The 15,077-nt window shown below is 42.8% G+C and overlaps 1 protein-coding gene across 1 annotated transcript; it reads right to left on the bottom strand.

The window, feature by feature from the left end:
- Positions 1–2,389: 2,389 nt before the first annotated feature.
- Positions 2,390–11,272, bottom strand: DHRS7C (dehydrogenase/reductase 7C). Its single transcript, XM_008640543.2, has 7 exons — positions 11,138–11,272; positions 10,487–10,642; positions 7,603–7,715; positions 5,556–5,766; positions 5,183–5,275; positions 3,227–3,382; positions 2,390–2,720 (listed from the first exon to the last, which is right to left on the bottom strand). The coding sequence occupies exons 2-7, from the start codon at positions 10,638–10,640 to the stop codon at positions 2,512–2,514; spliced, it is 936 nt and encodes a 311-aa protein (XP_008638765.1). The 5' UTR covers positions 10,641–10,642; positions 11,138–11,272; the 3' UTR covers positions 2,390–2,511.
- Between the last annotated feature and the right edge of the window lie 3,805 nt (positions 11,273–15,077).

Genomic DNA, 15,077 nt, shown 5'->3' on the forward strand with positions numbered 1-15,077 from the left:
AGCAGGGGAACAAAGCAGCTGCTCGAGGGCTGGGTGCCCGCTCTGTTAGAAGCAGTCTCACTCCCTTGACCAAAACACAAGATCCTGATTCCTTCCACGTGTTTCAGGCATTTCTTCCTGATGGGTATGTTTCTAACACCTTCACTGACAGAGGAATTATTCCTGATTCCGTCTGACTTTCTGCTTTTTGTCACTTGTAATAATTCTTTTTACAACAGATCTTTACCCATCTCGTGTTGCTCCTGGGTGTCATGGAAGAATTTCCACCTCATCCAGGAATGTATTTGGTTGGTGCCTAAAAGTCCTTTGAAAAATCCAATTTAAGCAAGTGCCTCATTTTTTTCTTATCCTGGAGTTTACTAACACAGGCTGACAGTCTCTGCCATGTGCTGTTTCCTCAGGATTGTTTCTTACAGTGGTTTGCATGCACATAACATGCTGCATGTGGGCAAGGGCTTTTTAAATAATTCTGCCGTAAGAATCCGTCCAGATCAATACTTGAATCTCAAACTGTCTGTTTTTCCCATGCTAACCATTCAAGAAGCTATATGGCTTCTGCTGGATATCTGGTAAATCAATTCACCTGATGAAATGCAAGATTTCTTATCCCTATTTGTAAGCCATGATTTCATATTCTGGCCCTTACTTTAACTCTTGACTCCCAGTAAGTCCTGGAACCACATTATTTGAAAACAGAGGAAAAACACCTGCAGCGTTTTTATTCTGATTCATTGGATCCTATCAATCTTGAGGAATATGGCATCTCAGAAAACTTCAGATACCTGTGGCACAACAGATCTTCAACAGTGCTGGTTACCACTGCAAGTTAATGAGAGAAATAGGCACCTCTGGGATGCAATTCCTGTTATCCTGAACTCATCTTAATATTTCTTTTTGTTATCATTGTATTTTTATGTGCAACATATATCCACAGGTGAGACAGCGAAACAGAGATCAACAAATGAAATAGAAAACTCCAGATTAAATAATAGATTTCCCCAGAGGAAAAAAAAAAAGATATTGCTTCTGAAATACCAGTGGAGAAACCCTGTCTTCAAGATGAGAAAAACCCACTGAATTAGAGAAAAGTGTGACCCATTTAAAAGGTCATCTAATCCTTCTTTTCTTCTAGGCAGGATAAACTAAAGCTACATTGCTTTTTTACAGATGTTTCATTAATCTCTTCTTTAAAGCTTCCAAAGACAGGCATTTGAAAATTTCTGTGGCAATTTATCCTTTGTGCTTAACTATTCTTAGCAGAAAAATGCTGTCCCTGTAAATCTCCTTTGCAGTAATTTTAGCACATTGTCCTGCTCCAGCAGAAATGGAGAACATTTCCGTTCTACCTTCTCCACAGTACCTTTTAGGAATTTGAAAATCATTAAGATACAACTTTCTTCTACTCTCTAGATTAAAATGCATCTGTTTTTTGAAAGTTTCTTGGTAGGTTACAGGTGTTATTCCACCATTTTTACTCTCACTGCCTTTTACTGTGGCTCCCTGAACTGCTCACTGTTTTGAAGTGAAATTGTATGGAGAAGTTCTGCTGATCTCTAGAACGTGCAAAATGGAGCAGAAGGATCACTCAGCTTATTTTAACATGTAATCCACTTGTTTTTACAACAGAGAAAGACAATAATAGAAATCATAGAAATCACAGAATGGTTTGGGTTGGAAGGGACCTTAAAGATCATTTATCTCATTCCAACCCCCTGCCATGGGCAGGGACACCTTCCACTAGACCAGATTGCTCCAAGCCCCATCCAACCTGGCCATGAACACTTCCAGGGATGGGGCAGTCACTAACAATGTTGATTCATGTTCAGCTGTGATGGCCTGTGGTGCCTGATCCTTTTGTGATGAAATTGTGCTTATTCTGCATCTTGCTCTTGTGGAAATGTGGAGGACTTGGCTGTTGCTGAGGTACAGGAACAAATACAACTGAGATCACAGCAAATGCCCATTGGTTTGAAGGAGAGGAGTTCTGCTGAGGACCAAGAAAATTTTGAACAAAGTTAAGGTACAATCTCTCACACTACAATAAAACCCCAGTGCTACAACAGAAAACAGATGGAGCTCCAGCAGGTACTGCAGGAACTGACCCCTTCATCCCAGCAGTGAACTCCCTCCCTGAGTCAGGTTTCTTGAAGCCAGAGCAATTGAATCAGAGATACAGCAAAGGGTTAATGTCCCTTCAAGATGACATAATGTTTCTTTGCTCTGAAAATTCCTCTCATGTTTGGTGATTCTACCAGTGACTGAGGTATATAAATGAGCTGGTGCTGAAAGTGATATGAGCAATGGGACTTGTAGCATCAAGAGCAGTTTGGTTCCAATGGCATATTGTCATATTCCCTAAAAGCAGAAGAGTAGAAGCTTTATAGTTGAATGTGTGTGTCAATGCTAGTGGCTTTATTCTACCCACAGCAAGCAGCAGAAATCACTGACATTTAAAACAGAAACCTTTTTTTTTTTTTTCAGGTCAAAAGCAAGGAAAATAACTGAACAAAATCAATTTTCCTCTTCTGTCTTCAGCTTTTCCCTAATCCCTGAGGCAACGATGGCAAAAAACAGCTCAGGGAAGAAGGTTCGAATGTAAACTGCTGCTCTGGGGATGGGATTGGCCATAAGCACCTCCTGCTTCTTCCTGCTCACTGTGCGCAGGACCTCCTCTGCCACCTCCACCGGGTGCACGCCGTATGACACCTTCCTGAAAAAGACTGTAAATGAGAGAGGAGTGAGAGCTACAGACAGACAGACAGACAGACAGGCAGGCAGGCAGATACTCTGAGGGAATGGTGTTAAAAAGACACACTAGTAATGCATCAATCAAATCAGTTTAACTTCTACGCACTTTCGGTCCCTTCCTCACTCCGCTCTCCTCACCAGTACGTCACCAAGATCTTTTTATAATGTTGAGGTAAAAGCCTTACAGTCCCTAAGAGAAGGAGCAACCTGAGTGCAGTGGAATTATCCCTTTGGACCTTTCATGCCCTCCTCCACCTCCATTCCTGATGCCCTGGTGTATTTATTTTCTCACATAATGTTGCCTCATTCCATGTTCCTTCTCTTTTCACCAGACTTATATTACCTCTCCAATACCTCTTTTGTTTTGCTCCTCATGCCTGTTCATCATTTCTGTCATTCCCATTATTTTTCCTCTCATTTACCCTGGAAAAGCCTCCCCCCTGCTATATGTTCCTCATCTTCATCCACCCAAACTTACATTTCCAAATAGATGCCTCCCAGTTGCCTGGTGTTGGTTGGCGATGGTATGAACAGATGAAGGTTGGATTCACAGTGCTGACAGAAATATCAAATTCCTCCATTTCAGCTCGAAGACAATCAAAAAAGCCTACAGCAGCATGCTTGGATGCAGCATCTAAAAGAAAAAAAGCCCACGTATGCATGTTTAGATGTATGATTGCATGGAAGCAGATGTATAATAAAGCATCAGTGTTTGGGAAAACGAGCATGGAATGATCAGCCAAAAGGCAAAACAACAGCGAATTCTTTCACCCAGTGAAATTATCATATGACATATTTAAAACAAGCAATAAGAAATTATCTATCCAGGACAATTGTGCATGGAGTGTCTCGGATGGGTCAAAGAGCATGTGCCTGCATTTCCCAGTCAGAAACAGCATATCCTGGGTGAGGGAATAACAATTCTATTATCTCTACAGTTCAAAAATGTCTTTGGTGAATGGAATTGTCTCTGAGATGAGTCCCCACACCTTGTGTTTCTGCAGTTGGTGACACATCCATACAATGCAGTGAAATACATGTCCACTGCTGGAACGCAGTGCTGCTCACGCTTTGTGAACTGATTAGGACATTGCCCCAGAGAAGCAATCTGAGATGTTAAAGTGAATTTTAAAGTAACTGAGTGTCAAGGCTTTTTAATCTGCTTTTAGTGTCTTTTTATTGAGAATAGTATGAATAAGACGATAGTATGTGAAACCTGACCAGCAAACAGAACTGGGTGTTCAGTGCAGCAGAGCTGCAAAGTGCTCAATCACCTTTTATTGGACTCAGTTTACAGTGAAAATCAACCTGTGCATATCTAGACAATGGCAGGTGGGCTCTGGGAATGCAGAGATGTCTCTCCATGCATCCATTTTGACATTCCTTCTTCTGGCAGCTTCATTTCATGCAACAGAAATATTGGTAGGGGCATTGTAAAAACTCTCTCTGTTGGCTCTTCTGCTTCTTATGGTTTTATACACATACAATGTATCTTGACACAATTGTCTATATCCTAGATGGAAAGTATTCCAGATGTCACATCAATGTGTTGTTTCCTTTTTGAGCCTTTTTTGTAGTTCTTATACTTCTTTTGAGATGGGAGACCAGAATAGCCCACTATGTTCAAGATGTGGGCACTGCGTATTTACGCATAAATTTACAAAGACAGAAAGACATGTTTTAATTTATTTTCTCTGCTGTTTTCCTTACAGCTTCTGTCACTGTAATTTGCTTTCATGGAACTCTAAGTCACAATTCTGAGGTCTCGCAGGCTTTTCAATTCAGAGCCCATTACTGACTTTCTGCCAAGTTACAAATGTCTGTTTACATCTGTTCCAAGTTAAAAATGCCTATTTACATCTCTCCTATATTTTCTGTCCACTAATTTTGCATTTTGTTAATGCAAAAACCTTGCATTATAATTCAGAACAGCCTCATTCCCTGAGGAGCTTTGGATGAAAGACCTTGAAAATTTTCTGGAAAGCCAAGCAGGAAGCAATTACTACATCTCCTTTTAAACTCCCACACCCAAATACATTAAGGACATGGGGCTTCCTTCATAAAGCATCTACTCATCTTTATATCTACTCATACTTTATACTTACACACTATTCTTCATGAAGGTTTCTTCCAATATGCACAAGTACAGATAAGATACAGATTTTAACTGTACAATATATATTTATATGTATATTTAAAATTTGCTGTCACATTTTTATCCTCTTATTCTCGAGTACCCTAGGCAGCAGTTACATTTCAAAGGCAGCATTTTAACTATTTCTAACTGAGTTCCAATTTGAAAAAAATTTCAGCCAAATACTGTAATAACACCAAATTTGGATGCAAATTAGCACTTTTAACAACCTATTATGATTGTCATGGACTACTCACAAGCTGTGCATTAGAATGTGTGTTTTTCCGATGTGTAACTTACAAGCTGCACGAAATGGGATTCCTATTTTCCCTTGGATGCTATTAATTAGAACAATCTGACCAGTTCTTCTTGAGATCATGTTAGGAAGAATGGCTGCGAAAAGAGAAATACAAGAAAAAGCCACGTAAGTAAAAGAGCCGAGTGCATTTAGTGAAAAGGAGTGACAGCAGAAGTGTAAACACCACAAATTCAGTGAAGGTTGACTCAATACTGCAAGCAAAAGTATCACAAAACCCAATAGGTGGAAATTAAATGTCTCCTAGACTTCACCTGAATTCTACATGCAGACCTGGTTGCAGTATTAACCCATTTAATTGTCAATCTGCTTTAAGTGGTTACAGCAAAAAAAAAAAAGAAAAAAAAATTAAAATACCTTTGGTTAATGTTATAGGTCCAAAATAGTTGGCATCCATTATCTTTTTATCAAGTTCCAGTGAAATGCTCTGCACTGCTCCCTTCACCTTCATACTTGCATTGTTGATCAGTATATCCACACAGCCATAGCAGTTCAGGATTTCCTTAGCTACGTCTCGAATGCAGCTGATGTCTGAGATATCCAGGAGTATGAGCTTTGGTGCATATGTCTGACAAACAAAAGACTCATTTCAACAGGACTTGTTATATAAGAAGTGTATTTCTACCTACTTGTCTTGTAAATGAATTTACCTTGATACTCCAAGTGTTTTTATCATTCTCACATAAGGTTTTGATATTAACTCACTCTAGAAAGAAGATAGCTCAGCAATGAGAGATGGGTTTGATATTAACTCACTCTAGAAAGAAGACAGCTCAGCAATGAGAGATGGGTTTGGTATTAACTCACTCTAGAAAGAAGATAGCTCAGCAATGAGAGATGGGTTTGTTCGGCCTGGAGAAGGCTCTGGGGAACCTTAATGCTCCTTCCAGAGCCTAAAAGGGGTCCAAGAAAGCTGGAGAGGGACTTGAGACAAGGGCTAGCAGTGACAGGACAAGGGGGAATGGCTTCCCACTGCCAGAGGGCAGGGTTAGATGGGATATTGGGCAGGAATTGTTCCCTGTGAGGGTGGTCAGGCCCTGGCACAGGGTGCCCAGAGCAGCTCTGGCTGCCCCTGGATCCCTGGCAGTGCCCAAGGCCAGGCTGGACAGGGCTTGGAGGAACCTGGGATAGTGGGAGGTGTCCCTGCCCGTGGCAGGGGTGGCACTGGGTGGTGTTTAAGATCCCTTCCAATCCAACCCATCCTGTGATTCTGTGATTGGTTCTGTGATTCCATGACAATGGGTATTCACAGACACTGAACTTCAGATGAAGCAGAACACCACGGGAAGGGTAAGCTGGACTAGCTCCTCGTGAGTCTTGTCTCTCCTGTAATCAGTGGAGACAGAAAACAGACACAAGGGTGACTCCTACCAGTTCAAGTCATGGTCTTTGTGGGAACAACCCTTTGCTGACAACACAGACCAGGGTATAGTGCTTTGATAGACAAGCTACATAAACATGGGGACAGATGGAAGGTAGGAATGGTTTGTTTTGCTATAGCTTATCCAAATGGAGTTTACATTTGCATGATTTCTGCAAAAACAGATTTTATCAGCTGTGAGACAGAGGAATGAAGTTGAAGTTGTTTCTCTTACTGTATTACTTAAACAATGTAATGCAGAACCCTTGGTCATACTTAATAATTTTTCCTAGTTGAATCTGTGCAGTCTAACATGAACCTTTGTGGTTATCTGTGCAGATGAACGAAGCTCACTGCAAAAAAACTCCACAAATATCTGTTGGTCTGATGAGCAATGGCTGTAAAATTTATGCGATGCCTTCAGGAGCACCTGTGCCCTGGAATTGGTCAACTGCATGTTGGTCCCAGAAGGGAAGCGTTCCCAGGAGCCTCAACAAACACCTGCCAAAGAGCTGGAGAAGGGGCAGTCCTGCATGTCCACTGCCAGGGTGATCCAGCCAGTGGCCATGAGGAAAAGACAGTGTTATTTTTTTACTCCCAATCCCTTCTGCCTGGGACTTTTCCCCAAATAGTGGAGAAGCTCAAAATTAACTTGATCTTTAGACCCATCTCGCATTCCTTGAGCACACTAATTATATGAAAAACTGATGGCATGTCCTGTCATTAAATGAAGCACTTGGATCCCTTTCATCCAAATTATCAGGCAAATTCCTCTGCTGAGGATTTCTGGCTGGGTGGCTTGTTCAGAATACAGGAGCACTCAGATGCTTCACAGGATTAGCTCAAGAGAGCAGGATTTTGGCAATATGCTCCAAAGACCTTCAGAGGGGTTTCTCTCTCTGTCTCTCTGGACTGTGTTTGTTGTATTACCTGGGTGACCAAAGCCATCACTGACAGAAATCACATTTCTTCTCCATTGTTTTGCTGGATCTAAAAAGACATTGTGCACCCAAGCAAGGTTTAACCCAGGCCATGAATACATACCATGCTGGGGTCTGTCACGCTAATTAAGGCATCATACAAGGCTTCTAACTTCTCCCATGTCCTGCCACACAACACAAGCCTTGCTCCTCCTGCGTGAAACACACGAGAACATTCTAGGAAAGAAACACATCCAGAAGAAAGAATTACAATAATGACAAGTTGATTTTGTTTATTTTGCTTGAAATGGGATGCTGGTTCTGCTAAAGATGTTGAATCCATGCTTTAAAATTCATTAAGTTTGAAATAATATGAGTAAAACAGAAAGCATCGAATTGTGATGCTACATAGGTGAGGAAAAAATTAAATTTATTGTGATGGTATGATGCATAGTTAATGGTACAACACAATGCCACTGTTTAGTAAAGGGATTTATTAAAAATTACTTAAGAAAAGAACACCATGTCTGTTAATGGATGATGAGATTGAGTTAGAAAAATTTTTGTGTATATCCTTCCCAGACACACTTGCTATAAATAAAACTACATATAAAAATACACCTAAGGTGGTTACAATACAAACTGCATCTTTTGCAAACCTTCATGTCTGCTGCACTATAAAGAAAGCAGCCAAGCCCAGCAAGCAGTAACACCAGCTCGCTCTGCGGGCTACCTGCATGAAACTCTTGGCAACACAGAACTCATCTACAACTTTGAAAAACAGTAATACAGGCCAACTTCCTCAAACTGGCCCACTGGTGAAGCACCCAGGAGACAGCCCTTTCTCCTACAGACCCTCCCCTCCAGATGTAATCCATCCCAAGACCTTTATCTCCCGAGTCCTAATCCTTCCCAGCAGTCAGCAGGGGCATCAGGGACCAGCTTGTTCAGCTACATTCCCTGATGCCTTCCTGAGAAAAGCACCAAAAAGCTTCTGGGAATGCAGGGCTGGTACTGCATTTTCTTCATTCAGACATATTCTAGGCTGGGGGTTTACCCCAATTTAAGATAGGTCTCAGAGGAGATTTCTCCTCCCTTTTTTACACAAGTGAGCTATGGTAGTGCACTTCTGGAAGCGGGGACTCAAGTAACAGCAGGAACTGGCAATCAGTGTCACCCATCACCCCCTCTTGGCACCGGCTACGAGACTGCAACCAACTCATTGTGCAGATCTTCATGGGGGTATGTCACCAGCTCGAGCCAAATTATGAAACACAAGGGTGGAGCACCTTTATGGATCCATTCTTGTAGTTTTGCAAACCTGTGCAGCTGAAGCTTTTATTTAAGCAATCTTTTTCAATCTTTTTAAGCAATTTACAACAGTAATTTTATGAATGCTTTTCATTTTCTTTTTTTTTTCTTTTCCTAGCATAGAAAGACTTTTAATTTAATGCCCAAAAGATTATTTGCCAGAACAATTATAGCAGTATTTTCCTTATAAACAACAGTTGAGGCAATCTGGTGAAAAAAAAAAAAAAATAAGAGAAAAAGACTACTATGTGAACAGCAATAAAGGTGAAAAAGGGAAACCAATGTTCTCCTCTAGAACTTCCCTGTACTTTTCCGAGTTACAGCACTCAGAAGAAACAGGAACTATGTTTCAATAACAACCATAAACCATTGAAAACATCTTCAATCATCACAGATTTGTTTCTCTTTTTTAACTTTGATGAATGTTGCCTTTAGTCCGGAAATTCTGGCATGTAGGAAAAGAATTTGGCTGTTTCCTTAGAGCCCACATACACAGCAGCTGGCCACACAGCTGGTATTTTAAAGCTTTGAATGAATGCATGAGTGGACTGCAGAGTTAATTTTGCATTATTTGGAATCATTCAAGCCTGCAAATAACATCCTGGTGTCAACCTGTGGGATACTGATCATAGACATATTTAGGATAATAAAATAAAAGTGCTTTGAGTTACCTCATTTTTCATCTATATGAAAAGGAGTGTGGGGGCACCACACACACACAATTGCCTTTCTAGCCTCAAGAGACAGGTGACAGCTAGTCACAGAAAAAAAAAAAAAAAAGAAAAAGAAAAAAGAGGAAGAAAGGTTAATAAGGAAACTGAAGTTAGGAAAATATTCCCCAGGGGTCATGCAGTGCTGGAGAAAGACAGCTGGAGAAATGTTAAATTATAAATTTTCTTTATTCTTGGAGGACTCCAAGATTTGGCTTGAAGCCACAGCCAAACAAATCCAGCACTGGTGATATTTCTGCTCCAAGTGAGGTTTTTGTCTAGAAACCCAGACACCATACAATTCTGCAATACCTCCAACCTCAGCGGAAGTACTCTAAACCATGCCTCCCCAAAATCAATTTGAAACATAACTGTCCTGGTTCTGGCCAGAACAGGGTTAACTCTTGCAGCAGCCAGAAGGGGCAGGGGCAGGACCCTGGGGTTATTCAATCCCACCTCACCCAAGGGGGCTGAGGAGTCAGAGGGGGGTCACAATCACAGAACCCCCTGCGATGGAAGGGACCCACAGGGACCATCGAGTCCAGCTCCCAGACAGAGGGGTGAGCATTGCTGTTTACAAGCAGCAGGAACTGTTCAAGTCTCTAAGGGCTGAAAAAGAACATGTAAAGAATAAGATGACACCTGTTTATATGCAGCTATCCCGCACTGACAGCCTATGTAATGGGATCTTACAGTAGCAACATGCTAAAAATAGCCCTCAGCGTTCTTATAAATCCTCTCATTCTATTGAATTAAATAAATACAAAGCTCTGCAGCTCCTTCAAGTCTACCAACAGTTCCTGTGGCTGAGCCTAAAAATATGCATTTAAAAATCACGGGACTTGTTTATAAATAGATTTATTAACTTCTGCTTCACCCAGCCAGTTATGAATAGGTACAAGGCAATGTGTGCATGTTCTATCACCCAGAGGGTCGCTCTCTGGCTGTTTCTGTTCTCTGACACTGAGAAGAAATGAGAAAACTCACCCTTGCCTAGTCCAGAGATGGCATCCGTGATCACCACTACCTTGTTCTGCACCGCTGACTTGGACAAGAGCCACCTGACTGACTGGTAAATATAAATAATTCCACTGATCCCTAAGAGGAGCAATGGTAGAGCAAGTACAGAAAAGATACCCATGTCTGTGGGAAACAAAAGACCATATGAGAGTACAGTAATCATAATACACACACATTATTTTTCAATTAAAACCCCAGTGTTTTCATATATAGAAAATCCAGTGATCAGCATGCCAAAGCAGCAACTTGAAGTAGTAGGAAGGTTGTTTTCCAATCAGTGGCGTAATATTGTTTTGTAATGAACAGGGTATTATTGCTCCTTTGTTTTCCTCATCTTTGTATGGTCTAGGCAAATCTGGATTCCTTTTATGCAAAATTACTGCATGGTGGCAAGACCATAATAGCATACACACACACATCTATATACTATATATATATGTGTATGTATGCATATTCTATTATGCTTTGAGGCAAAACATAGGCAAAAAAACCCACTGAACTTTCAAATACATTGCTATTATTAGAAAACAGAGAAAAAGCTTTTAATCCAAATTGCAGGTAAAACTCAGAGTAGAAGTCTTTTCTGTTCTAAAAGATAGAGAAAATACAATCACTTACTATGGCTACGAAGACTCCAGATACAGACAGAGCATTCTGTTGTATTTTTGTAAACCTCTGTATTACAGGTTTAGATAAGATCCTTTAGCAGCTTCACAGAGAACTGATTTGTTGAGGCTGCTTGCCCTGAATCAGAGTGGCTATGTATGGCCCCGTGACAGAGGCACTGCCAGAGTAAATATAGCACGCACAGTGTGATCTGCATGCCTGACCTCTCAGGCCCAACAGCCTGGGCACTCACAGAAAAGTTCTCAGTACAGTATCCATCCACCTGTACGAAGAACCACCTCTCCTTCTGCCTTGTGTTTGGCTGCAGTTGTTCACAGTGCCTCAATTTCTTGTGCTCTGCCTCCAAGAGACTTCACACATCAAAGCATTTGTGTAAATGCCACAACAATAGGTCGTCAAAACCAAGCAAAAGGTTCCACAAAGAAGTTGCCACTCGAAATAATCACAGTTCAGCAATATGAGTGATGTATGAATGTGTCAGGAGAAGGTCTCTGAGCAAGCTGGCTGGGGAGTCAGTGCCTCACACAGAGCTGCTGCAGGCAGCTGAGTGCTGGAAAACAGACGAGGCTGGCATCCTGTGCTCCCAGGGGCTGCAGGCTGCTTTCCACTCTTGGTGTCTGCAAGACAGATCTGCCTCTTTCCCAGCAATTTTAAGACCATACCAACTTAAGATAGGTGATCTACGTTTTACCTTTTTACATTTACATCTATTTTACATTTCCTACAGAGACGTTATCTGTTCATAGAATCACAGGATCACAGAGTGCTTTGGGTTGGAGAGAACCTTAAATCTCATCTTATTCCACTCCCATGCCATGGGCAGGGACACCTCCCACTTGACCAGGTTGGTCCAAGCCCCCTCCAATCCCCACCCAGGTTCAAGGCTCCAAGCCTTGAACACTTTGAGGGATGGAGCAGCCACAACCTCTCTGGGCAACCTGTGACAGTGCCTCACCAAACTCTGGGTAAAGAATACGTTCCTAACATCTAATCTGAACCTATCCTCTCTTAGTTGAACACTGTACCTCTTTGTCCTGTCACTATTTACCCAAATAAAAAGCTTCTCTCCTTGTTTTTTTGTAACCCCCTTTCAAGTACTGGAAGGCAACAACGAGGTCTCCCCAGAGTTTTCTCTTCTCTAGGCTGAACACCCCCAGCTGTCCCAGCCTGTCTCCACAGCAGAGGGGCTCCAGCCCTCAGAAAATCTTCTGGACTCACTCCAATAGGGCCACATCCTTCGTGTGCTAAGAGCCTCAGACCTGGATGCAGTATTCCAGGTGAGGTTTCACAAGGGCAGGGAAGCTGTGATTGTTAACCTGACGATCACACATACTGACTGACCTTTAGACTAGGGAGAAGAATGGTTTACCATAAACCATCCCTGTTTTGCTTCTTTAAAAAAAAGTATTACTGTCTTAAAACTGCAATCTGACAACCAGATTCATAGTTCTGTTTGTGCTGTGTAACTGGTCATCTAAACTCTAATTTTCATCTTCAACGTGAGACTGCAATTCTACAAACGAGAGAGTCACTGATGTTGGAGATTTCTAACAAAGAACAAGGACTTCACGGCTGGTTTTGCAGGTACCAGGACAGTGGTCACTTTCAATGAGTGGAAATGGATAGAAGATTATTTAAGTGGGTGTAGGAGGGGACTTTCAGACATATTTTATAAACTTAACTTGCTCTAGAAGCTAATGGCTTCAAGAACTAAGATGTGTACTCTTGCCTCTGAAAGCTGAAGTTGTCTACCAAAGAACCCGTGGTTTAAGATTTCCAAACCTCAGAATTCTATAATGTGTCAACGTTTGAAACACTGCATGCATTTCTAGGTAAAAAAGACACGAATGACAGGTATGATTAAATACCTGGTTTTCAATACAAAATGGTCACAGTGTCCTGTAACGTACATCAGTTTCTGCAAGTGAATGTAAAAACATGAAGTCACGCCAAGCCACCTGCAGCAACAGAGAGGAAATCCAATTTTCCATCATTCCTAAAGCCCCAGCCATCTTCTCTTACTTTTAAAACATCAGTTTTTAACAAACAAATGTGCAGTTCCTATCAGCAACTGAGCTGGTTTGCTCTTTTTATGGAACATGATGTGTTGTTTGTTTAATTCATTCAGGGTTCTGGAAACAATTTTCCTGGCAAGTTGAAACATTAAAAAAAAAGCACACGCTAGAGATAGAGGACTTTTTGTGAGTTCTAAGTGATTTTTTTCCAAATGAACCAGAATAAAGGTACAAGAAATGTAAAAATCCAAGACTAGGAAAAATCAATTGAAATAACTAGATAGCCCACAGTGTGTAAGACTGTAAAGATAAAATGCTATCGTGTTTATTAATACAACGAAAAATTTTAAAGAAAAACTGCCAGAGTCATCTGGGAAAATACAGTGACTGCAATAACCAAAACACCCAAATCTTCTGAAGCACAGAAATCTCAGTCTGGTGAAATAGCACAGCAATGTATCATGCACTGCCACCTTCAGAGCAGCGCTGGGAACAGCAGTGCAACGGGGATATTTAAAAACTCTCCTAGAGGCCAGTTCCCACGAAAAGGGTCAATTATCTACAGAGAAACTTGAACAGAAGTGAGGTTTTCTCCCTCCTTCAGCTGGCTCTGAAAGTCTCTGTCACCAGCAATAGCACCACCACCTGCCAACAGCACTGCTGTCCTCGTGGCAGCGAGCAGGGACCTCATGGTGGCCCCTGTGCCCCACCTTGGCAGGGTGGTCACCATCAGCATCGTGCCCGCAGTGTCCTGACAAGGGTGTGGTTATGGTGACACTCCCGCTTCTGGTCCCAGTCCCGGTCACCACCTTGGTCCTGATCGTGGTCCAAATTCTGGCATAGGCACTGGGCTCCCACAGCGCTCTGGAGCCCCGACACTCACTGCTCCTCATGAGAGCGGAGCTGAGCCTGAAAGCAGGAGAGGGGGGGTGGCAGTTTGGCAGCACTGCAGCTGCCAGGGCACAGCCCCAAGCACCCACACAGGCCACTCAGCGTCCCACCCTTTGTGTCCCCCCTGGTGCCACCAAAACCCACCCAGCCTCACCTCTCCCACCAGCAGTGACATCTGCTTGGGAATGGCCACACTCCCTGTGCCTTACAGATATGAGGGACCTCTACACCCTCCCCCAAAGCCCCAGAGCCCCGCAGATCACTGCAGCCCCAGTGCCCTGTAGTCATCATGGCCCCTTCCCCAGCCCCTGTGGGCTTCTGTAGGCCAGCTCCCCAGTTTGGAGATGAGGATGCCATGTGGGACCACGCCAAAGGATTACAGCAGTCTAGGAAGGTGACAGTGCTCAGTCTTCCCTGTCACAGGTGGCCACCAGATTGGTCACACCGCGCTTGCCGCGCTGGCTGGCTCGGGTCACCTCCCCACTGCCATGAGCCCCATTCCATCTGCATCTCGGTTCTCCTCATCCTCTCCCTGTGCTCCTCTCAGGCTGCAAGTCCCTGCTGCTGCCCGGCTTGATTCCTTACCCAGGGGGATGGAGAGCTTTTGCACTGAAGTGGCCTGTCTTGGGGTGACCTTATGATGCGTATCCCATATCGCTGCCCTACGCCCAGAAATTAATTCTTGTGCCTTTTTATGCCTTCAAACTGAGCCTGAGAGGGGGAAGGAAAAACTGAGCAAAACTTTCTCAAAGCAGTTTGCAGCTTGTTCAAGGTCACACAGAGATAGCAGGTTTTTCCCCAGCTGCGGCAGGGGAGCGAGGAAGCACCCGGCTTGCTGCTTTCCAGTCAGCTTTTGGCCAGTTTCAGCTTCTTTTTTTCCGGAGAGAGACTGAGAGTTGAGTTTTCTTTCCTTCCCTGGAATTTTGGATTTTCTCCCTTTTCTGCTGGACTGCTTCAACCTCAGAGCACATCGGGAGGACTTTCCTAAGCACAGAGGGCCTGGCCCTGGGCCAAGCCCCAGCTCC

This window comes from Corvus brachyrhynchos, unplaced genomic scaffold (assembly GCF_000691975.1).
Source record: "Corvus brachyrhynchos isolate BGI_N302 unplaced genomic scaffold, ASM69197v1 scaffold148, whole genome shotgun sequence".
Lineage (NCBI taxonomy): Eukaryota > Metazoa > Chordata > Aves > Passeriformes > Corvidae > Corvus > Corvus brachyrhynchos.

Excerpts from the sequence above, each read along its gene's own strand:
- DHRS7C (XM_008640543.2), bottom strand. The coding sequence starts at position 10,640 with ATGGGTATCTTTTCTGTACTTGCTCTACCATTGCTCCTCTTAGGGATC. Across the intron at positions 7,716-10,486 it reads CATCTCTGGACTAGGCAAGG|AATGTTCTCGTGTGTTTCAC; the intron begins GTGAGTTTTCTC and ends TTTCTTTCCTAG. Across the intron at positions 2,721-3,226 it reads GGAGGCATCTATTTGGAAAT|TCTTTTTCAGGAAGGTGTCA; the intron begins GTAAGTTTGGGT and ends TCTCATTTACAG.